Consider the following 24226-nt stretch of genomic DNA (forward strand, 5'->3'; position numbering starts at 1 on the left):
TTTACAGATGAGAAAAATAAGGCACGAATGTAAATACTTACTTGGCGCTGCATAGCCAGAGAAGGATGTAACTTGAATTTTAACCCAGTTATCTCATTCCAGAGCCTATTCTTAGCCACTCTGCTATATATTGAAAGCAGTATATAGCTCAGTTTAGCTTCTCTTCCTTTTTTTAAATTTTATTTTTATAAATTTATTCATTTATTTATCTATTTTTGGCTGCATTGGGTGTTGCTGTGTGTGGGCTTTATTTAGTTGCGGCGAGCGGGGGCTACTCTTCGTTGCGGTACACAGGTTTCTCATTGTGGTGGCTTCTCTTGTTGCGGACTCCAGGTGCACAGGCTTCAGTAGCTGTGGCACGCGGCTCAGTAGTTGTGGCTCACGGGCTCTAGAGCACAGGCTCAGTAGTTGTGGTGCAAGGGCTTAGTTGCTCCGCAGCATGTGGGATCTTCCCGGACCAGGGCTCAAACCCATGTCCCCTGTATTGGCAGGCGGATTCTTAACCGCCGTGCCACCAGGGAAGTCCCTAGCTTCCTCTTTCTCATTTGGTTCACTCTTGTCTCGATATTTTAGAATAAACCTACCTTATCTCTATTTTTCCATATGCATCACCATGGCTTTGAAACATATGTCTGTATTTAGCTATGAAATTTCCATTTACTTGTACTTATATAACTCTGGCCCCTTCTGCCCAGTTCTTAACTTACATCTTTTCTGATGTCTCCTGGTTCTTCTTCCTTGCTCTGCTGACCACTCCATCACTGGACTCCTCTTCAAGGTATCCCACAGCTATTCCAATCCCTGCTGTTAAGCATCTCACACTATAAAAAGGGAAAAATGGAACTGTGCTTTGCCTGTATAGTTATAGTATCCAAAAGTGAACCCTAAATGGAAGAATAAGCAGAGAAGGGTTGTGTGAAGCCACTCTGTGGGCTAAACTCTCAGATGACAGTGGCTTTATTTTTTCTGGGTCACAGAGTATTTTTGTAGTATGGACTTTAATTAGTTCAGATTCAGTATCTATAGTGATTAGAATTGTGTCAACATTTCCTTTAACTGGAAAGCGGTCATGGGAATTTGTATTTAATCATTTTAAGCTCCTTAAAAAAATTTACCATCTTTTCTGAACCAGAGTAGTGATTCCTTTTCTATAAATAAAACTTATCCTCTAAGTGTAGGCAAAGATGCCTGCTTTTGCCACTTCTGTATAGTACTGGATATCCTAGCCAGAGCAATCAGGCAAGAAAAAGGCAACCAAATTTGATGGCTCCAATAAAAGCCATCCAAATTTGAAAGGAGGAAGTAAAACTTCTCTTTGTTTGCAGATATTATGATCTTATATGCAGAAAACTCTAAAGATACCACAAAATTCCATGTTAGAACTAATAAACAAATTTGGCAAAATAGCAGATACAAAATTAACACTTGAAAATCAATTGCATTTCTATACACTAATAATGAACCATCTGAAAAGGAAATTAAGAAAACAATTTCATTTACAATAGCATCAAAAAGAATAAAAACACTTAGAAATTAACTTAACCAAGGAGGTGAATGACTTGTAAAGTGAAAACTACAAAACATTTCTGAAACAAATTAAAGAAGACAAATAAATGGAAAGACATCCTTATTCATTGGTTGAAAGACCTGGTATATTGTCAAGATGTCAATATTACCAAAACAATCTACAGATTTAATGCAATCTGTACCAGAATTCCAAAGATGTTTTTGCAGATCTTTTGCATGAGATGGAAAGACCCATCCTACAATTTATATGGAATCTCAAAGCACCCCAAATGCTGAAAAGAAGAACAAAGCTGGAGGATTCATACTTCCTGATTTCAAACTTACTACAAACCTACAGTAATCAAAATACTGTGGTACTAAAAAAAAAAAAAATACTGTGGTACTGGCATAAAGACAGACATATAGATCAGTAGACTAGAATTCAGAAATAAATCCTTATATATATGGTTAAATGATTTTTGACAAGGGTGCCAAGACCATTCAATGGGGGAGAAGGCAGTCTTTTCAGCAAATAGTCCTAGAAAACTGAATATCAACATACAAAAGATTTAAGTTGGATCCTTATAAAACATCATATACAAAAATTAACTCAAAATGGGGACTTCCCTAGTGGCGCTGTGGTTAAGAATCCACCTACCGATGCAGGGGACACGGGTTCAAGCCCTGGTCCAGGAAGATCCCACATGCTGCAGAGCAACCAAGCCCATGCGCCACAACTACTGAGCCTGTGCTCTAGATCCCTCGAGCCACAACTACTGAGCCCGCGTGCCACAACTACTGAAAACTGTGCGCCTAGAGCCTGTGGTCCACAACAAGAGAAGCCACCACAATGAGAAGCCCACGCACCACAACGAAGAGTAGCCCCTGCTCACTGCAACTAAAGAAAGCCCATGTGCATCAACAAAGACCCAATGCAGCACCCCCAAAATAAATAAATAACTCAAAATGGATCCATGATTTAAATGTAAGACCTGACACTATAAAAATCTTAGAAGAAAACATAGGGCAAAAGCTTCACAACATTGGATTTGGCAATGATTATTTGGATATGACACGAAAGGCATAGGTAACAAAAGAAAAAATAGACAAATTGAACTTCATGAAAATTAAAAAAATTTAAGCACACTATCAACAGAGTAAGAAAAGCAACCAATAGAATAGGAGAGAGTATTTGCAAATCACATATCTGATAAGGGATTAATATCAAGAATATACAGAAAACTCCTAAAACTCAACAACAAAACCCCCAAACAATCCAATTAAAAAATGGGCAAAGGACTTAGACATTTCTACAAAGAAGATATACAAATGGCCAAAGAGCACATGAAAAGATGCTCAACATTACTAATCGTTAGAGAAATGCAAGTCAAACCTACAATGAAATACCACTTCAAGGAAAAAAAAAAAAAAAAAAAAGCAAAAAATCCCAGAAAAGTAAAAGTGTTGACGAGGATGTGGAGAAATTGGAATGCTGTGCACTGTTGATGGGGATGTAAAATGGTATAACTCCTGTGGAAAAAACCAAAAAATTAAAGACAGAATTACTGCATGATCTGGCAATTCCACTTTGGGGGTATATACTCAAAAGAATTGAAAGCAGGATCTCAAAAGATATTTATACACCCCTATTATACTCAAATATTGAATTCACAATAGCTAAAACATGGAAGCAGCCCAAATGTCCACTGACAGATGAATGGATTAGCAAAATGCAATATACACATACAATGGGATATTATTCAGACTTAAAAAGGAAGGAAATTCTGACATATGCCACAGCAGGAATAAATTTTGAGGACATTATGCTAAGTGAAACAAGCCAGTCACAATAAGACAAATACTGTTTGATTCCACTTATATGAGGTATTTAGAGTACTTAAAATTATAGAGACAGAAAGTAGAATGGTGGTTGCCTAGGGAAGGGGGAGGGAGAGGGGGAATGGGGAGTTATTATTTAATGGTTAGTTTCAGTTTTGCAAGATGAAAAGAGTTCTGGAGATGGACGGTCGTGATGGTTGTACGAGAATACAAATGTACTTAATACCACGGAACTGTACACTTAAAAATAGTTAAGATAGTAAATTTTATGCCATGTGTATTTTACCACAATAAAAAATTCTGGGGAAAAAGCAAGCTAATGCATTAAATTAGTCACGATTTTGGAAAATAGAAAAAGTAAAGTAAAATAATTTCATCCCAGTGGTACATACCATTCAGAATTCTAACCCCTCACACAGGGCCTGGGAAGTAGCACCAATAACTGTGTGTACCAATTGTAATGTTGCTACTGTTTAAAAGTCATGAAATATTTCACAATAAAAAACAGCAGAATATAGAATCCTTTGGAGTACAGACAACTACTTGCACATATAAAAATAATGTGTTGACAAAATGGGCAACAACTGTAGACGTATAGTGTAAAATTAAAATATATCTTGAGATACATGTCCTGGGGTAGTGGATGGTTCTGTTGCCCCAGACACACCCTTGGTACCCACCCTTCTAGCCTATATAGAAGTGGTATCACAAGAGAAAACTGGACAGTCTCAGAACACTCCATGTTGCTTGCTTGTAAAAAATCTATCGTCAAAGATAAGTGCGTTCGGGGCTTCCCTGGTGGCGCAGTGGTTGAGAGTCCACCTGCCGATGCAGGGGACACAGGTTCGTGCCCCGGTCCGGGAAGATCCCACATGCCGCGGAGCGGCTGGGCCCGTGAGCCATGGCCGCTGAGCCTGCGCGTCCGGAGCCTGTGCTCCGCAACGGGAGAGGCCACAACAGTGAGAGGCCTGCGTACTGCCAAAAAAAAAAAAAAAAAAAAAAAAGATAAGTGCATTCTATGGGAGAAAAAAGCTGCCAGACAGACTGGCTGATTTAAAAAAATAAATCACTTGAATATGTGCATCAGTTATTGTTCAGGTGAATAATTGTGGCAAGAGGGTGCTAAGGGCACTAGATGAAGCAGGGACACTCTCTCCTGCTTTGACAGACAGGGGACATGGTGAATGAAATCTTGTTTTCTCCCCAGAAAATACAGACCTCCCCACTGCACCATTTGCTTCTTCCATTGGAAGCCACAGTGTGACATTACGATGGAAATCGGCCAACATCTCTGGAGTAAAATACATCATTCAGTGGAAATATGCACAACTGCCTGGAAGCTGGACTTACACTGAGGTATGAACTGCTGCCCATGTGCCTAAACGGAGACTTTTTCTTCAAATTATTAAAAGTGCCAAATTACTACATATAATTATAGGTGAAAAGACATTCTAGAGAAGATTCAAACGTAAAATGAGTGGTTGGATTAGATGAACTTTAATCTCTGCTACTTTTTATGCTAAACCTTTTATTTTTAAGGAAAATTTATTATTGGACATATATATTATTCCTTCAGCACAGCATCACATAACCAACTACTTATATCATTGGTCTTTATCTGCCCACCCCATTGAAAATGATTCCAACTAGGGTGGAGGGCAGGGAGGTCATCCAGGATGCTCCCTTTTAGGAAATCATGTTCAGAGAAAAATAGTCCAAAGACACCAAGTATATTAACATGGAAAAGTAAAGTAAAGCCTTGAGGTTAATGCCATATAATTGAATCCATAATTTTGCAGTTTTGAAGAAGGAAAGAATTTTGGCGTGAATTATGCTGACTGATGTCGGGATGGCTCAGCTCTGAGCTCCAGGCCTCCATTTCAACTGGTCTGGCAGGCCTTGGGTCACTCCATATCCAGAAGGCCATCCATCATCTACAAACGAATCTGTGCTCTTGAGTTACAATATACGGTGGCTATTCCATAAATGCTGATTTTGATCTCTTGTTGATTTAGGCCGTGTCCAAGCTCTCCTATGTGGTAGAGCCCTTGCATCCCTTCACTGAATATATTTTTCGAGTGGTTTGGATCTTCACAGCCCAGCTGCAGCTGTATTCCCCTCCAAGTCCCAGTTATAGGACTCATCCTTATGGAGGTATGGCATGCACACGTTGCTTAAGAAATCAGGGATTATTCCAAAGCTTTGGTTAGTTCATTTTATTTTAAACAATGAAATAAATTTATTCCTTCATTAATAGACCCATCCAACAAGGGAGTACCTAGCTAGGTGCCAAATAGTGTTCTAGGTGCTCACCGTACTTCTGTGATCAAAACAAAAATACCCATTCTGGTGGAAAAGAAATACTCCAAGCAGTAAACCTAATAAATAAGGAAAGTATATTGTAAGTAGGAAGATACGGGGTGCTACGGTAAGAGGAACGTTTCGAGCAGGGTCTGTCCTTTAGAAATGGGGAGTGTATTAAAGAAGGTGGTCAGAATAAGCCTCACTTAGCAGTCAGAAATTATGGAAGGTTTTGAAGAAGAGGAGTAGTTGATTTGAATACTCCTTAAAAAGATAATTTTGGCCACTACACATGGAATGGATTGAAGGAATGAGAGAGACTGGAATGTACAGAGGTAGTGAGATCAGCTGGGAGGTTATTATAATACTTTAACATTTGATTAGAGACGATTTTTAAAAATAGTACATATATTGGGGCATTTTCTGATTTCTTCTTTCAAAGATGTGACTTCCATACCAGGAAAAGGATTCAAGCCTAGAGCCTTTGAGGGAGGTGAATGCCTGGGGCAGACACTCAGGGAGAGTTGCCTGGTGCTCTCACCCTTAGAGTTAGCTGAGGGGACGTGGGAGGACTTATTCCAAGCCAGACGTTATGTGTCCCTACCCCTCGTTCTGGAGATTCAGCTGTGTGCAGAGACCTTCCCTGTGAACTAGGCCTTGGCCAGAAGCATAGCTAGATAGCGGATGAAGCTGGTTGGGGCATTTTCCCTCTTCTCTGATTAGTGCTCTCTTCTTGGGGTATGTTTTTTAGGGTATGTGTGGCACCTCTGCTGACTATTCCCTGACTATCCTTGGGACCTCAGGTCAGACACTGGTCTAGGGTCATATTCGAAAGGTTCCAGATCCGAGTAGAATACGTGGATCCTTCTTCATTCAAAGCAATGCCTCATGTACTCCAATAGTGTTGGAACATTTTCCAGTGCTGGAGACATACCGTGGTCCAGGGCCCAAGGCTAGTCAAATCAAAATAATGAAGAAGGCAAATTTTGCTTTCCATTTCCGGGCGTTTCTCTGGATATGCAAGCCCACATACCCTCCAGGTGTTCCAGTCCTCGTACTGAGGGTCTTTTCCATGGATAGCATCTCATGCCTCAATTCTATCTCACTTTTTTTAGCCACATCAAAACTTATAAAGTTATCTGTTTCATGTTACATCACTTCATGATTCTTTTCTTTTTTAGCTATGGGAAATATATGATTTTTAGATGGTATTACTGCCTTTTAATTGGGGCCTTTATGAAGATAATTTCTTAATCAGGTGGAATGGTTACCTTGCCTAACCTGACCAGCCTTTTCAGGGACAATTTTTGTGGGGGCGATTTGGACAATAATCACAGTTCACCATGGGACATCTACATGCTTGAAGTGGAGCAGATCATGTCTGTCTGGGCACTGACCCTGAAGAATTAGTTTTTCTGACATCCTGATTCTGATTCACTGGGAGATGATTCCTACTTCCCTGTTCACCAGGGTGACTGAGTGCATGGAGAAGAGGAGCGATGTGATGGTATTTGTGTTTGCTAAAGCTCAGTCTGAGAGTTGGGGAGGAACTGTATCAGAGAAAGGCTGAGAGATCAATTAAAAAGCCTTTTTAAAATGCAGCCAATGCGAGGGCTGAACTGTCTCTTCTCTCCCCACTCTAAAGGGTCAGGGGTGACGCAGAGCACCTGCCAAAATTGTTCCGAGGCAAAGAGACTACTGAAGAGCAAAGTGACATCAGTCTGTCTTTCTATGGAAAGACGAAATAAAAGGGTGTGGTTTCAGGGCGTGGGGGGTATGGAAAGCAGGTGGAGACATGGGTGGAAGATAGGCTGTTAGATCATTTGTTTTCCTTTCTGTTCTTTGTCACTTGGGTAGCTCCTAAAGTCTGTGGGTGAGTGCTTAATTAGAGAATGCATGCTCCTTTCATCCTTCACAAGGGAAGGGATGTTGCTAAGGCACAGAAAGCCTGGATTCCAGGGGACCTTGGGAGCTGGGGGAGGAAAGTACAGTCTAGGTCAGCAGAGCTGATGCCAGCAAAAGTGAAGCAGACTGTTCTAATTCAGGCTTATCTAAATCCATATCTTTAGCTGGAACTAGTCCGGCCACAGCACTCTAGTGAGGGAATAGGCCCCAGGACTTATTTCTTTTAACTTGTGTTAATCATTGACTCCAGTTTATTACAGATTCTCTTCTCCTCCCTAACCTGGTTCCATCCCACGTTTCAACTTGTTTAGGTCTCTGGAGATTTTTGACCACTTTTTTTCTAGAACATTTATCCAATTTGCATACTTCCACATTTAATTTTATGGCATAAATTAGAACTGAGGAAAATAACATTTGAAAGAGTCCCTTAGGAAAGTAGTTAACTGGTATCATTTAGGGATCAAGAATTGCAGCTCATAGATATATTACTATCTTCTTTCTATCACTTCTGTGAATATTAACAAAAATACTTCATTTATGCTGTTTTCAAAAAAACAACATTTTTTTCCTATCCTATTTACATTTTTACATTTTTCACTGTATATTTTCTGCTCATGATGTCACCATTATCTCTTCCAGTTCCTGAAACTGCTCCTCTCATTAAAAATATTGAAAGCTCCAGTCCAGACACGGTGGAAATCAGTTGGGCTCCACCTCAATTCCCAGGTGGACCTATTTTGGGTTATAACTTAAGGCTGATTAATAAAAATCAAAAGTTAGATTCAGGGACACAGAGAACCAGTTTCCAGTTTTACTCCACTCTACCAAATACCACCTACAGGTAAGAATTAAGTGGTGCAGGAAAAATGTAACTAGCATGCAAAGGGGAAAGGTGGGGGGGGGGTGGGGGAGGGATAAATTAGGAGTTTCGGATTAACATATACACACTACTATATATAAAATAGATAACCAACAAGGACCTACTGTACAGCACAGGGAACTCTATACTATGTACTAACCTATATGGGAAAAGAATCTGAAAAAGAATAGATATATGTATATGTATAACTAAGTTGCTTTGCTGTAGACCTGAATCTAACACAATATTATAAATCAACTATACTCTAATATAAAATTTAAAAATAGTAACCAGCATGGGTACAGGCATGATATTATTTAAGAAATAGGGCTAAAAAATAGTTTAAATGTATTTTGAGAAGTCGCATTGGCTTTGTGCTGTTGGTTTAAGTTACTGTGGTTTTCCTCAAGTTTTTATGCTTATTAGATTACACCATCCTGAACAAAAACATTTGTAAGTATTTCTATTATATTCAGAGATAAATGTGGGCTAATAAATATGGGCTTATAAATATGGGCTAAAAAAGACATTATAAGCACCATAAATATCATTTCTTCATTTAATCCAACATGAAAAAAGTAAGGAGGTAAAATTCTGTTAATGGTATTTTTGTATTAACTGTTAAGGGGATTATTTTATTATTGTTAGCTTTTCCAGCATTTACTAAGACCTCTTTAAATTAGGGCATGAATGGGGGTCATGCAGATAGCAGAGTTCAGTTTTTGACCTCTGTGACCCTGAACTATTCTATGGGGAATGCAAACAAGGATGTGATTGATGGTCATTTTAGTGCTAAGCAGTGGCACCAAGTAACTAGATACATGCATTGCCACATCGTCCTTTAAATAGAAATGTTATTGCTCCTTCTATTTTTATCTCATGTTCACACCATGCCATGTAAAATACATCTCTCCAAATCGTTTTTGGAATAGGTTTTCTGTTGCAGCAGTAAATGAAGTTGGTGAGGGGCCGGAAGCAGAATCTAGTATTACCACTTCATCCCCAGCAGGTAGAGACTGGGGATGCGCCTCCTGTTACACGGAACTGAGGGGGTGGCAAGGGTGGGTTCAGATCTTAGAGGTCCTGGGTCATCTGGTGCTCCCCAAGACCCTACTGTTCTGCCCAAATGGACACTGTCTTCTGAATACTTGATAAGTTTTCAATTTTAAATGAGTCCCAGTATTTGACAAATAGGAGTAAGTTGTTTGATCTAAAGTTTCCACGTCGGAATTTAAAAATTAAAAAAAAAATCAGGGATTAAAAAAATGGCTTCAAGCAAACCCCTGGTTTCAGTTAAAGTCACTAGTGATTATGACTCTCATTTACACACTTAGGGGATACATATATTGTTTCTGCCCTAACCTCCACCTTACATTATGTATTATCATTTAACACAGATCAGATATCTTTTTCTTCCAGTTTCCTTAAGGTTTTTAAATATATCTAAACTTAATAAGTTACATTTTACCATTCTGAATATTCAGTCTACCAAATTGGCTTCTGTTATTATTTTGCAAGTACCATTTTTTTTTTTTTTTTTTTTTACTTCGGCATTTTAACAATTGCCTTGAGAGATTGAATACTTTCTGCATGATGCCCACGTGAGCAAAATGATAAAAGAAAATGCTCTCTAAGAAGCACTGGAAATATTTTGGGGAAGTGAGTTAAAAGACTGGAATAACACACAAAGATTCAGAATTCTAGGAGTCTGCTCTCCGTTTTCATGGGAGCCCCATTTGCTGACTTGACTGCCCCATCCTCTAAGCTGCACACGCCTATGCCAGTGGGGAGTGAATGTCATCTATCACCAGCCTTTAGTTTATTTTTTGGGGCTGTTACTACACTCTAGGAAAGGAGAGGTATTTTTGTTATGCAAGAAGCATCCAAAGGGCGAGTTAAATATAGAGCAGGCTTAAGGTTGTTGTTACCGTGATTATTGCACAACATTTATTAATTACACTAAAAGTGTTCATCAACACACACTCCATCAGTCTCCAGTTGAACAGGATGTCAGGGTTCTGTAGTCCTCACATTTCATTACTACAGACCTTTCTCCTGCCTCAAAGGGAGATAATTAAAGACAAAACAGAGACAACCAAAGTTTGTCCATATGTGTGTGTTATGCAAAAACCTGCTCCAGCCTGGGCTGGACCATCTCCACCAAGCAGTCAGATTCCTATGGTGGAGGAAAATAAGCCGAGCTCCTATTTGGGCAAGGCTGTTGAGAACAGTGATCCCGCATGGGATGTTATTTTGAGGGCATTTAGGGGCACATACCCAGAAATCCTACTTGACTGACACTACTTCTCATCCCAATCACAGAATGTGATTTGTACTACCGTTGAAATACCCCAGTGCCTTCAGAGAAAATCTGACCAGCCTCTTTCACGTGCTAGTCCCCTTGTTTTGAAGGGTGGTATTGATCTTTTTTGTGTCAATGTGCATATGATTGGTCTGTCTGTCTAGAAACGGTGTTGTTGTTTTAGTTCAAGAAGAGGAGCAGTGGCTCTTTTTATCCAGGAAAACTTCTCTACGAAAGAGATCTTTAAAACATTTAGTAGAGGAAGCACATTGCCTTCAGCCGGGTGCTACACACCATAATATCACAGGTCAGTGTAATAGAGAAAAATGTTTCCTTAGTGTGAAAAGAAAGATCCAGGTTGACTTCAGTTTTAATCCCTTTATTAAGGATTAAAGAAATAAATTCTCTTTCATGGAAGTGTTTTGTCTGGTTGTTACCTAATAACACACATGTATTTGCATGGCTCTTCCAGGAATATCAGTTAATGTCCACCAGCAAGTTGTTTATTTCTCTGAAGGAACTCTCATATGGGTGAAGGGAGCTGCCAACATGTCTGATGTGTCTGACCTGAGAATTTTTTACAGTGGTTCAGGATTAATTTCTTCCATCTCCATAGACTGGCTTTATCAGAGAATGTACTTCATCATGGCTCAACTGGTTAGTCTGAGAATTTAAAGTAAACAACTTGATATTGATACTCTAATGCATATCTTGGTATATTTACAAATAAACATAATTCTTTCATTCAATAATTAGTCACTGAGTGTTTACTATGTTTTAGACACTGGGTTAGCAATGAACCATAGATCTAGCCTATAGCAGGATCTAGACTTTACCTAGTACTAGTCCTGACCTACCATTAAATCATCTTTATTGTGATTTTTCAGAGCTATGAGTTTATACTAATGATAATTCATCTTCCATAAGACAGTGGTGGTACCTGAATTATCACTAGATAAAACTGCCAATCATAATCAAAATCAGCTGCGAGCATTGTAAATTGTATAATAACCATGGATAACTTTAGTAGGTCTCTGAAAATATTGTATTACCAAACCTTTGAGAAGACACAGTTTGCTGTGTTTCAAGTTTCCTTCTTTTAAAGGGACAGGCTGGTCACAATCACTACGGCTGGAAGCCCCTAAGCTTGGAAACAGCTTAAATATTAATAAAAATAGTTGAGTGCCTCTGTAAGCCAGGAAAATATGTACTCGTATTTCATGGATACCAAGAGGATATAAACTCATTAGGATATAGGATATGACACTGTCTTTTAAGAACTTTTTTATGTTTTCTAAAAGTCCTCTGTGACTAGTGAAATTCTAAATACAGAACAGTTGCTCAAGAAATACGTGTTGGTCAAACTGAATAGACACTAATGCTACTGATGTACTCTTCTCTAGGTATGTGTCTGTGATTTAGAAAACTGCTCAAACATTGAGGAAGTTACTCCTCCCTCAATTATTGCACCTCAAAAAATTGTGGCTGATTCATACAATGGGTGAGTGTTAGCCTTGCAAATGTGAATTCTCTTCCTTTGGCAAGAATCTTGGGGAAACTTGCTTGCTAATAACATCCTAGTACCAGATGAGCCCATCTATGTATCTGATTTCACATTTAATTAAATCCAGGCAAAGTTTTTTTCATTCTTATAGAGCCAAGAGGAAATTTCATTCAAACTTGATCCACAACTTCTCTAGGTAAGTAGTTTTTCCTTTCTCCTTCACAGTAAAATATGGGCTTATGGGAAAGACTTCTTGTCTGGGACTCCGGGGCCTGGGTTCTCGTCTTGGGTATGTCACTATTTTATGCATGACTCAGGGTCTTATTCCCCCTCGATGCTCCCCATGAGAAGCCCTTCCTGCCTCTCTTTCCTCTTTTCACTGCACCATTTTCTCTTGCTGAGCAATTCAGCACCTGTTCATTTTTCTGGTCTGGTTCTCACATCTATCAGGAGGCTGGTTTAGAAAGGACACTGCTACCATCCACTTTAGGAAACTGAAATTGATAGCTAATAACAAGTTAAAGTTTGCTATTACAAATCACTATGCTTCCCCCTGCCACAAATGAAATGGACACATTTTAGCTCAGTTGTGATGCCAAATTGTAGTAGGACTTCAAGAAAGTAACTTCGTGTCTATGACCTTTGCTTTATCCTTCCATTCAGGGAAGACAATGATACTCGGTTGGGGTATTTTGAGGATGAAATGAGTTATTCACTGTGAATGTATTACATGATCTCCACATGCTCACATGTGAAGGATGAAAACATAGGAAGTTATTTGGGGGTTATTATTTCTTAAATATAATCAGATAATAATTACAGGTTAGTAGCCAATAAGCAAGGCCAACGTTTGTAAGACTAAACATTTTTCTTTCTTGTAGGGATAAAGTTGTTTTCATTTTGAATGAAAAAAAATATAGCCCATAGCACTTTTTATCTTTCACGAATTGACTTTCTTACTCATTATTGATTTAAAATCAAGATTTTCTATTCATATTCTTTCATAATTTACCAGATATTTATTTTAATGTTTTAAGCTTGAGTGAATTACTGAATTACAGGATTTTTTTCTTTTTTTCTTTTAAAACCCTGTGATGTAGGACAAGTCCTTTGGACTCTTTGGATCTTATTTTCCTCATTTGTAAAAGTCTAAGATCCTATGAAATGAACTTTGTTGCTGGCAGTTACACGAAATGACTCATTCTGAGGATAATGAACTTCACTCACTAAATCAGTCGCTCAAAATACATCTCAAAGAGGTCTTTGGTCGCTCTTTCTTCCATTAGGATAAAACTGATTTGTGCTTAGATTTTGAAATATGCCTAGAAATTATAATAATAATTATTCAATAATAGTTATCAGGCACTTAATATGTGCTTCTAAGTGCATTACTTCCAATAATTCATTTAATTCTTGTTCAGCCGTATGGGGTAGTACTTTTATTATCCCAATTTCATAGATAGGAAAGCAAAGCACAAGTTGATTTATCGACCGCCCACGACCATCAGCTGTTTTGCGCTGGAATCAGTATTTGACTTCTTGCTCCAGGGCCTGTCTTCTGATCATCTCCCTATACAATGATAGAGTTTCTGTAAAAATCAAAACTTTTAGCAACCCTTTTTATGTAGTATTCCTGAAGAATTTCAGGCAGATGAAATAGTTTATTCTTCTGATTAAAAAAGGTTACCATTATGCTGTTATCTTGCACCACTGAATTATTCACTCACTGAGTTTGTACGTATTATAAAACTCTTTCCTCTCCCCCATCCCTGCTGCTTCTCTCTCTCACCTCCGTCCTCCTCCCCCCACACCCAGCTCTCCTCACCTTTCTTCTCTTTTTCTTAAATGACTAGAGCATATCTTTAATAAATACCTTTACTACTTTGCACCTTGGGAAACCCTGTACTTATCCACTCTGGAGATGTCTGGTTCTAATTGCCCAACAGGGTAAAACAATGTGCTGAGGCATTGTTGCTCCTTCACCCTTGCACTGAATCACACCAGGCTTCTTTTGCTCCTGTGTCAGGTATCTCTTTTATCTTCTGAGAGACGGAATTTATAGAGTCGATCTCCCTGTGGCTTCTGGTCGGGGCTCGGAAGTTGTGCGTATTGTGCAGAGTGGCACATTAAAGGACTTTGCAATCAAGCCACAGTCCAAGCGAATCATTTACTTCAATGACACCGCCCAAGTCTTCATGTCAACCTTTCTGGATGGCTCCACGTCCCACCTTGTCCTACCTCATGTCCCCTTTACTGATGTGAAGAGCTTTGCTTGTGAAAACAACGACTTCCTGGTCACAGATGGCAAGGCTGTTTTCCAACAGGATTCTCTGTCTTTTAATGAGTTCATCGTGGGATGTGACCTGAGTCACATAGAAGAATTTGGGTTTGGCAACTTGGTCATCTTTGGCTTGTACACCCAGCCACACCCGCTGCCGGGCTGCCCACAGCAGCTCTCAGTGCTGTTCGGCTCACACCAGGCCCTGGTTCAGTGGAAGCCCCCTGTGCTCGCCACTGGAGCCAGTGAGTGCCCTGTCCCCAGTCTGGAGACTGGTCTTGCTGCAAGGAGAGGAAAGCTTGAATGGCTTGACATGGCGACTCAACTTTGAGAGCCCATATGTGATTATTTAGTCATCAACTCAAAGCACTACTTAGTGCTCTCTCTCTCTCTTTCACACACACACACACACACACACACACACACGTGTTTATACGTTTGTTCTACATTTATCAGTTTTGCATTAAGAGAATCTCTATATTTCATCATATATGTCCCAACAGAATGGGTGGAGCATTTATTGAGTGTCTCCTTGGAGTCAGGCACTAACATTCCAGTCTGAGGGAACGCATTAGCCAGGGGGATGGAGATTTGGGTTGAGATTATGTATCCAGGGAGATCTTGCATGAATTTGAGCCTAAAACTCTCTGGACTTGAATTTTCATCTCTGGAGAGGCAGCATGTGTGGTGGGTATGCAGGTGGGCTCTGGAGCCAGCCTGCATGGATTCAAAGGCTGGTCTTGCCCTTTTTTAGCAAAATGACCTGGGCAAGTTACTTAACCACTTCATGCATGTTTTCACTACTGGAATAAAAACATTAATTATATACTTCTATGGGATTGTCATACAGACCAAATTAAGATGCACAGGTAGAACACTTAGAACAGTGTCTAGCACAGCTGCTGGCAGCTTTTTTCTATAAAGGAAGGACTAGATAAGGAAATATTTTCAGCTTTGTGGGTCATATGGCTTCTGGCATAGCTACTCAACTCTGTCCTTGTGGTATGTAAACAGCCATAGATAAAATGTAAATATGTAGCTGTGGCTGTGTTCCAGTACAATTTTATTTACAAAAACAGGCAGTGGGCCAGATTTGGCCTGTGGGCTGCCGTTTGTCAACCCCTGGTCCCCTAGAGTATCTAGCAAACATTGGCTATTTTTTACTTTAAGACTAAGTTAATTACGCCTGTTTGCTGTATATGTCAAAGATGGCTGAAAATGAATTAGCAAAAAAAAATTCTTTTGTATTGTTTGGGCTTCTAGAAGGGAGATGCTCTACCAACACTGGAAATTATATTAGAGATTCATCATTAAGCATTTGTTTCTTAGGAGCTTGTATAGAAAACCCCTCCGACAGTTCCATGCAGCCAAGCATACAGCACTGACAGGGGAACAGTGGCCTCTGATTTGCTGGGCATGATGTCTCCTTTGATGGAACAAAATGAGTGGGTGGGATGACCACTGTCCTAGTCATGTCACCAAGTTAACCCTGGTGATTACGGGGTAACAGGCCCAATTATCCTTTCACTCAAGGTGAAGCTGTAGATAAATTTACTGACAGGCCTTTGTTTGCCCTTGCTGATGTCATCCTCATCAGTAATATTGTTTAACTCTTCCAATTAGGCCCTTCCGCCTGGCAGAACTGGACTTACGAGGTGAAAGTATCAACCCAAGACTTTCCCGAAACCACTCACGTGTTCTCTAATATAAGTGGGACCATCCTTAACGTACACGACCTTCAGAGTGCTACGAAATACAAGGTTTTTGTGAGAGCAAGTTCTCCCAAGGGGCCAGGCCCTTGGTCAGAGCCCTCAGTGGGAACTACCCTGGTACCAGGTGAGAAAATAGTCTTGATTTAGGGAGTGATTCTGACAAAAAGCCTTTATCCCTATGTCCTTTAAAATTTCTCACCTTCAATGTGGTAAAAAAAATTAGAATGAGAGTGCGTTGACCCCTTGAGGATGTGTTTATTATCTGAGATTAGGAAAGCAAATAAAGCATTGTGTGACATTTATGTTTCTAACCTGCTATTTTAAACTGTCCAAGATATTTTTTAACAAACAATATAATTCTCTTCTTCTTCATGGTTTTCTCCTTTCTCATGGTTTATTAAGCAGTAGCACTCCTTGAACTCTGAAGGTCTTGGCGAGAGAAGCTGAGGGGCTGTGAATTATGTTGAATTCTATCCTCTTGGTTGAAAAAAAATGGAAAGATAACTGACCCATTTATACTACTGTTGTTATCGCAATCGATTCTGGGTGCTCTGAATAGGACCATGGCCACCAATAGCTAAAGCAAAAAAAAAAAAAAAAAAATTCTGCCATAACCATGACATTGCTATAGAGGCAACATCACTACACATTTCTCTTCACATTCAATTACAACTATTTACACAAAAATCAGAAAGTATGTTTAATATGATAGATAATTCTTTTAAGCAGATACAATTACTCATATTATTCCAGAGTATTTTTCAAAATGCTCATTGACTTTATGAAGGAAATCTAACGTATAAATGTGTACCTAAAAAAAGTGTGTTTTCTGTGATATTTCTTTCAATTTTTTTTTTTTAAACCAAACAGCTGCAGAGCCACCATTTATCATGGCTGTGAAAGAAGATGGGCTTTGGAGTAAACCATTAAATAGCTTTGGCCCGGGAGAATTCCTATCCTCTGATATGGGAAATGTATCAGGTAAACACCGAGTCCCCTGTACACTTGGATGGCAGGTTTCTACTTGTAAGACTTCCTGAGATATTCAACCAATCAAAAGGATTGCGTATTTTAGTATTAGGTCAATAATGAAAGGAAAAAATATTGACTGAACTATACTGCCAGTGACACTATTAAGAAAATGTCTGTTCTCAAGGAGGAGGGCCATTTATTACTCCACAAAATGTAGTTATTTAATGATTTATGCCCATTTCAGGAAGGCTCTGATATACTTCTCATGTATTTTAATTTCTCAATGTTGTCTCACAGTAACAGCCTAACTTGTTCCATGAAGACAGCTATAGTTAAGTAATTTATTATGAGTTTGCTGTAAGACTGGAACACAGAACAGCTATGTGAAGTTCTAAATCAAGTATAAGAAAGAATTTCATGACAAAGAAGATTAAGTAATGGTATCTTACTTCAATGGCATCTTCTATAATTTATTATTATTTATTTATTATTTAATGGCATCTTCTATAATTATCTAATTATTAGATCTCTTTGTTTGGCTATTAAAAGTACCACAGCATTTCTGACCAAAATGAGTTGGACTTAGGAGGCAGTGTGGTACTAATAGAAAGAACGATGCTTTGAAGTTGTCTTGAATCTGGTCTCCTCCTCTTTTCATCTGTGAGACCTCGGGCAGAATAGATAATTTCACGGAGTCTTCCATTCTCCATGTCAAAAATGCGGATGGGGAGTTCCCTGGTGGCTTAACAGTTAGGGGTCTGGGCTTTCATGGCTTTTTTGCCATGGCCCGGCTTTAATCCCTGGTTGAGGAACTGAGATCTCGCAAGCCTCACAGCACAGCCAAAAAAAAAAAAAAAGAAAAAAAAAATGGGGATGATTTCTACTTCATAGCTTTGTTTTAAGAGTTGAGTGAAATAGGTAAAAGTGCCCAAGACAATGTTTGGCAAAGAGGAGACACTCAATGACTATTAGTTCCTCTCTCTAGTTCCAGGGGTTAAGATTTTGGGATAAAATTCTTGACAGATCCTTGAAGTTCTAGTGAGTATCTATGTTAGTATATGCTTTAATGTTATGTTGAGGTGCATGTATGATTTGTTGACTCGCCATGTTTATGCTGGCATGTATGAAAAAATAACTGCTACCAATTCACTTTGTTTTGAGACATGGATTGGTATAACAACAGCCTCTACTACAGCGACATGAAAGGTGATGTCTACGTGTGGCTGCTGAGTGGGACGGACATCTCAGAGAATTATCACATACCCAACATTGCAGGAGCAGGGGCGTTAGCTTTTGAGTGGCTGGGTCACTTTCTCTACTGGGCTGGAAAGACGTACATGGTAAGTAGAAGCCTGGCATTCTGGATGCTCTCGAACAATGCCCACCCATTTCAGTGACTGGAATGTAATTTTCACAATTTTTTTCATACTTGTGTACCACCTCTGCTACTATTTACTTAGTATTTGTCTCTAAGCCTACTCACCTTTTAATTAAAACGTATTTAGGTATAAAGGAAATTTTATATCACTATGTGGTGTATTAGTCATATTTTCAATGATATCTTAAAATAAATATATTAAAATGTTCACCAGTGGGTCAGTGTCCTAGGGAAGATGGCACACTCCAAAGGCATGATTAAAAGAAACTAAGTGAGGAGACTATTTTCAAAGGTATCTACAGGGCTAAGGAAAATGAACAAAGGATGGTGAAGCATGCCCTGGGCAAGCAAGTGTGGGAGGATATTACTGCCACCAGGCACAAAGGGCAAGGGAAAGAAGGGAAAGAATGGTGAGGGCTGTAGCTTTAGGAGAGTTGCTGACATGAAAGCCAGCCACTGTCAAAATGTATGGTCTAGCAAGGAGTGATACGGGGGTACCTATGTACCCCTATCCCTCTTTTCTTCTGGCATCTGATCTTCTGCCAGTGCTTCCATTGGCTGAAACTCTCTGGAAGCCAGAGAACAACAGAGCTAGGTTGATGTAGTCCATTGATAGCAGGCTCAGGGGGCACAGAGGAGGGTGGAGAGGGTGGAGAGTGGATTTGGGGGCAAGATGAAGACATCCCGTGCCTTGTGCACACTGAAATATAAGATGGTTGCTGATGAGAACACTGGTCTAACAGATCAAGAAATATGGTACGGAAATCGTTTTCTAATCAGGAAGGCACGTGTCCATTCATTTATTTACTCATTATCTGTTACCAATATGTTTAGAGTCTTGAGAATAGGCATAGTAGAGAATATGAAGAAAATAGACGACATGCCTCTGCTCTGTTGAAAAAATATATCAGCTTTGTTGAGATATAATTCATGTACCATAAAATTCACCCTTTGATTGTATAAAATGCAGTGGTTTTTAGTATGTTCAGTGTTGTGCAACCATCACTACTTGCCCCTGCTCTTTTCATGACATAAAAATACATTCATGGGGCTTCCCTGGTGGCGCAGTGGTTAAGAATCCCCCTGCCAATGCAGGGGACACGGGTTCAAGACCTGGTCTGGGAGGATCCCACATGCCGCGGAGCAACTGAGCCCGTGTGCCACAACTACTGAAGCCCGTGCACCCTAGATCCCGTGCTCCGCAACAAAAGAAGCCACCTTGATGAGAGGCCCGCGCACTGCAACAAAGAGTGGCCCCCACTAGCCGCAGCTAGAGAAAGCCCACGGGCAGCAATGAAGACCCAACGCAGCCAAACAAACAAGCAAACAAACAAACAAACAAAATTCATGAATTAATAGAAGCAGCATACAAAACAATGTATTTAGAAGCAAAGCAATATGGTATAGTCTGAATTCATAAGTGCCAATGGCCTGTAGGCAGAATGGAGCTGACTGGGGTTAATCAGAGAATGCTCCCCAAAATGGGTTAGTTTGAAAATAGTTTTGAAGGAGGAAGTGGAAGAGTGGGATAAAAATTGGTTTCAAGTATTTGCTCTGTCTCTTATAAAACAGTTCCACTCCTTGAAAAATTACTTAACTTCTTTGAACCCAGTTTACTTGTGAAAAAGTAGGAAATAGAAATCATTTACAGGCTTAATGTGAGGGCTAAAAGAGCTAATATTTTAAAGATTGAAATAAAGAAGTACAGTGCCTGGCACACAATAGGTACTCAATAATGATAGTAATTAATATTATGGAGATATACTGACAGGAGCAAGGAGAGAGACATCACCATTTATCAGGAGTATACATCTTCTTTGGGAGCCTAATCAAATACATTTTTATGTGTTGATTGGACGTATGATTAGGAAGGGCAAGTATTTTAACTCAAAATAAATGTATCTCCTTTCTCTTTAGAGGTATGAAAAGGAGTAAGCTTCCTTATAACCTCTAACTTTCTTATAACTTCTAACTGTTACGTTTCCAAGGCTAGGCACACTGCCTAGCACAGAGTGCCAATGACTACTTGTGGTTGAACAAATGAATGTATGAATGCAGTAATTTACTAACAATTGCAATAAACTATTCAGAAATCATGATGCCATGTGAAAATCACTAACTGACATGACTATGTTTTGTAGATACAAAGGCAGTCTCTGTCGACAGGACACACAGACATTGTGACTCACGTGAAGTCGTTGGTGAATGACATGGTGGTGGACTCAGCTGCCGGATATCTCTATTGGACCACACTGTATTCAGTTGAAAGTACCAGGCTAAATGGGGAGAGTTCCCTTATACTGCAGGCACAGCCTTGGTTTTCTGGGAAAAAGGTGAAAATGAAAACTAAGATCTGATCATTTAATAGTACTAAATAATGCTGTTTTATAGTTATGATAATACTGTTTCTGCTTATTGTGAGTTGTTCAGGTGGAATCTGAAAAGAAATACTGTTATGGTAAGATCTTGGTATAACCAGACTTTCTCTAAGTCTTATTGATTGTCATAAGTGATTAAATAAATTAGAATATAACGTGGAGATTTTTATAGTTTGCTTTATCTTGAATGGACTCACACTTTACGAGCATTTTAATTTCCGTCTGTTTTCATAGTCTTTAGGAATTCTTTGGATATTTTAGAGCTTCTTCTTGGGCGATGATTAGGTGTTTTATTATTTTCAATCAATTTCTGGTACTGACTGCTCTAAAAACTGTGTAAATCCTAGGACAGTTGACTTCTCTGGGTCTGTTTCATTATCTGAAAAATGGGAATATTAACAACTGTCCTACCTCTTAGGGTTGTTGTGAAGATTAAATGAGATAATTCATGGGAAGTAGTGAGAATAGTTCCAGGCACATGGTAACCACTCAACAGAGGTTAAGCTTGTATTCTGTAACTCAATCGAAAAAATACCCTGATATAGAAATGGTTCTAAAACAAATGATATTTTTACTTCCTCAACTTCTAGAAGCAATACCTATTTTTCTTGATCCTGTTTAGCTACCCTCTAGCAACCCATCTAAATTTCTGAATTTTGTTTTCTCTGATCATCGTAATAATATATGTCTACTGTAGAAAATTTAGGAATTACAGAAAAGCATGAAGAAGAAATATATCATTTATACTATTTCTATCTAGGATATTTCTTAAAATTTTCTTATTTTTTTTAAAGCCTTTTTTGTTGTCAGTAGAGATAATACAGATGTATCAGGTCATTTATAAACAAACAAACAAATTGTTGAGTCACTGATCCTCAATTCCATAGGATGTATCAGTTATAATTCCTAAGATTGGCATCTACAGATTATAACACAGATATTTAAAAGAAATAGAAATTTACACACCATATCCAGAGATTAATTATTCCTGTCAAATAATGAAATAATCCCTTAATTCTATTTTAGAGGCACTTGAGTACATGTTTTATGTCTCCATAAAAAATGTTAGGGGAAAACCTTTTTCTGTGTAAAAGCATATTAAAGGTAACAGTATATCAGGAGTAACTTCCTATTCATCCCCGAGACTTTGTCAGTAATCTCCCTGCTGTCCTGATCTTGTCGTTTGAGCTTTTTCCACTCAGGATAGCTCGGGAGTGGCCCTGGGGACTTTTCTGTAAATGAGTGAATCATTAGATTTCTCAGCATGTTTGGGGAAATACACTTTTCTTTAAAATCCACTCCAGATACTCTCACAGGCTGGCTAATGTTGTTCCTACTTGTGCAAATCTGTGTTCTGGTTCCGTGGCTAGTTTTATTCATCTGCCTCCATTAATGCTAGTAGGTGTTTTGAAGGTAATATGTTTTGCACTGAGCAAAGCGCTCCATCTCACTGTCATTCCTTTCTGTGTTACTCACAGATTTATCACGGAATATAAGATACTTTGCAATCAACGGTGTAATAAAATAGTTAGCCAATCATTTATAGAAAGACTCATTTGTGCGATGAAAAGGGAGAATGAAATGAGAAATTCTTTTAAAGTGAAAAGATACTTTTTGCCACATCTGATGTGTCAGGCTCATAGTATATAGTACATTTTACCAGAGGATTAAACTTTAAGGTTTTTGTTTAGATCAAAGGGATTATTTCCTACGTATGGGAGTTACTAGACATAACAATGGTTACCAAAGATTTATGGAACAGCCTCTGACACTGCTTAAATATGGGCCCAAATGGCTGGTGTAAAGGAACGGGGTAATGATCCAATACCTGAATTTCACTTATAGCTTGAACAGTTTGTTGTATTCCAGCAAAGGGAGTTGTAGAAACTCTTTTTTAAGAGATAAAGTAGAGTTAATCTGTAATTTGGAAAACTCTAGTGCATCTCATTATAGATAACCGAACAATATTAACTTGGTTTCACTTTAACTGGAAAAATTATCAATAAATCTCTTTTAGCCTGAAGAAAGGACATAATTCAACTCCTGAAAGGCTAGGAATTGCTAGAATAGTTTTCTACCTTTTGGGAAAGGAGTAGGTTGAGTTTTCTTGAAGATTGAAGGCTGTGATTTACATGACTACTGAAGGTTCTTGTAGCCATGGGTCTTGAGATTATTTCTTTGTAGCAAGCCTTGGGTAACCTGCCAGCAAGTATTTTTAGTTGTTGGATACTTTATTGTATTCTTTTTACATTTTCCACTGGCTCATCTTTTTGTTTATATGCTGTTGTATCTTGCTAAAGATACAGTCATCAACTTTAATCCTATCTGATACCTCTCAGCCTCTAGGTCTGCTATAGAAAGACTCTGCTATTCTGAGGTCAGACTCCTAGCAATCTCAACTCATCTGAAAAATACCTATAAAGCCAAAGAAAGCAAAAAAGATCCTTTGGATTGTAACTTCTATCTCATGCACCTTATTTCATAGGAGAAACAGTCTTCCCTCAAGCCTCACGTAGCCAACTGGATGTAAAATTAAGACATAGATTGTAAAAAGAAGACAAAGAAAGAGTAATAAGAAGTAGTTGTAAGATGTCAGCTGGAAATAGGACTTTATATATACATGACTCTATCCAATTATATCACATAAAAACCCTGTTTGTGTTATATTTTAGAAAAATATCAGGATTTTTTGGTTGTAATTAACAGGAGATATAATTTTAAATGGTTTGAACCACTGGTTCTCAAACTTGGGGACACATTGGAATTACCTGGGGAATATGAAGACATACTGGAGACTGGATACCATCTCCAGAGATCAAAATTTAACAGGATGCAGACTGGGAATTGAGATGTTTAAAGAATTCCACAGGTAATTCTAATGTGTAGCAATTGAGAACAACTGATTTAAACAACGATCAAATTCACTGGCTTATGTGGCTGAAGAGTCCAAAGTTATGGCTAGCTTTAGACAAGGCTTTACACAGTGGCTCAAAGTCCCTCATTCAGTAGGACCTGGAGTGTGGTTGAAAATTTGTATTTGTAACAAATTCCCAGATGATGCTGATGTTGCTGGTCCAAGAATCAAACTTTGAGAACCACTAGAGATAAGTATATAGAAGTGAATACTTCTTGCCATTTGGGGATTTTTAGGAAACCAGTGCTTATATCAAAATTATGTAGTAATAGACATACTCATATAATATTTATATTCAGTGAAAGGCAAAAATCACTGAGTTTATTATTCCAAAGAGGATGTTAAAGAGAAATCTGTAGCTTAAGTGTGACATAATCA

General features: G+C 38.7%; 1 protein-coding gene across 2 annotated transcripts in view; it reads left to right on the top strand.

Annotated features, from left to right (window-relative positions):
- ROS1 (ROS proto-oncogene 1, receptor tyrosine kinase) overlaps nt 1-24226 on the top strand; it is a 112255-nt gene that overhangs the window by 20734 nt on the left and 67295 nt on the right. For both annotated transcript variants that reach the window (XM_060168411.1, XM_060168410.1), the window contains exons 6-17: nt 4553-4701; nt 5361-5499; nt 8191-8392; nt 9343-9419; nt 10897-11019; nt 11185-11369; nt 12116-12213; nt 14243-14739; nt 16118-16330; nt 17077-17187; nt 18340-18518; nt 20698-20889. In XM_060168411.1, the coding sequence (XP_060024394.1) occupies nt 4553-4701; nt 5361-5499; nt 8191-8392; nt 9343-9419; nt 10897-11019; nt 11185-11369; nt 12116-12213; nt 14243-14739; nt 16118-16330; nt 17077-17187; nt 18340-18518; nt 20698-20889 (2165 nt within the window). The remainder of the gene's footprint in view (nt 1-4552; nt 4702-5360; nt 5500-8190; nt 8393-9342; nt 9420-10896; nt 11020-11184; nt 11370-12115; nt 12214-14242; nt 14740-16117; nt 16331-17076; nt 17188-18339; nt 18519-20697; nt 20890-24226) is intronic.

The sequence above is a fragment of the Lagenorhynchus albirostris genome, chromosome 12 (genome assembly GCF_949774975.1).
Source record: "Lagenorhynchus albirostris chromosome 12, mLagAlb1.1, whole genome shotgun sequence".
Classification (NCBI taxonomy): Eukaryota; Metazoa; Chordata; class Mammalia; order Artiodactyla; family Delphinidae; genus Lagenorhynchus; species Lagenorhynchus albirostris.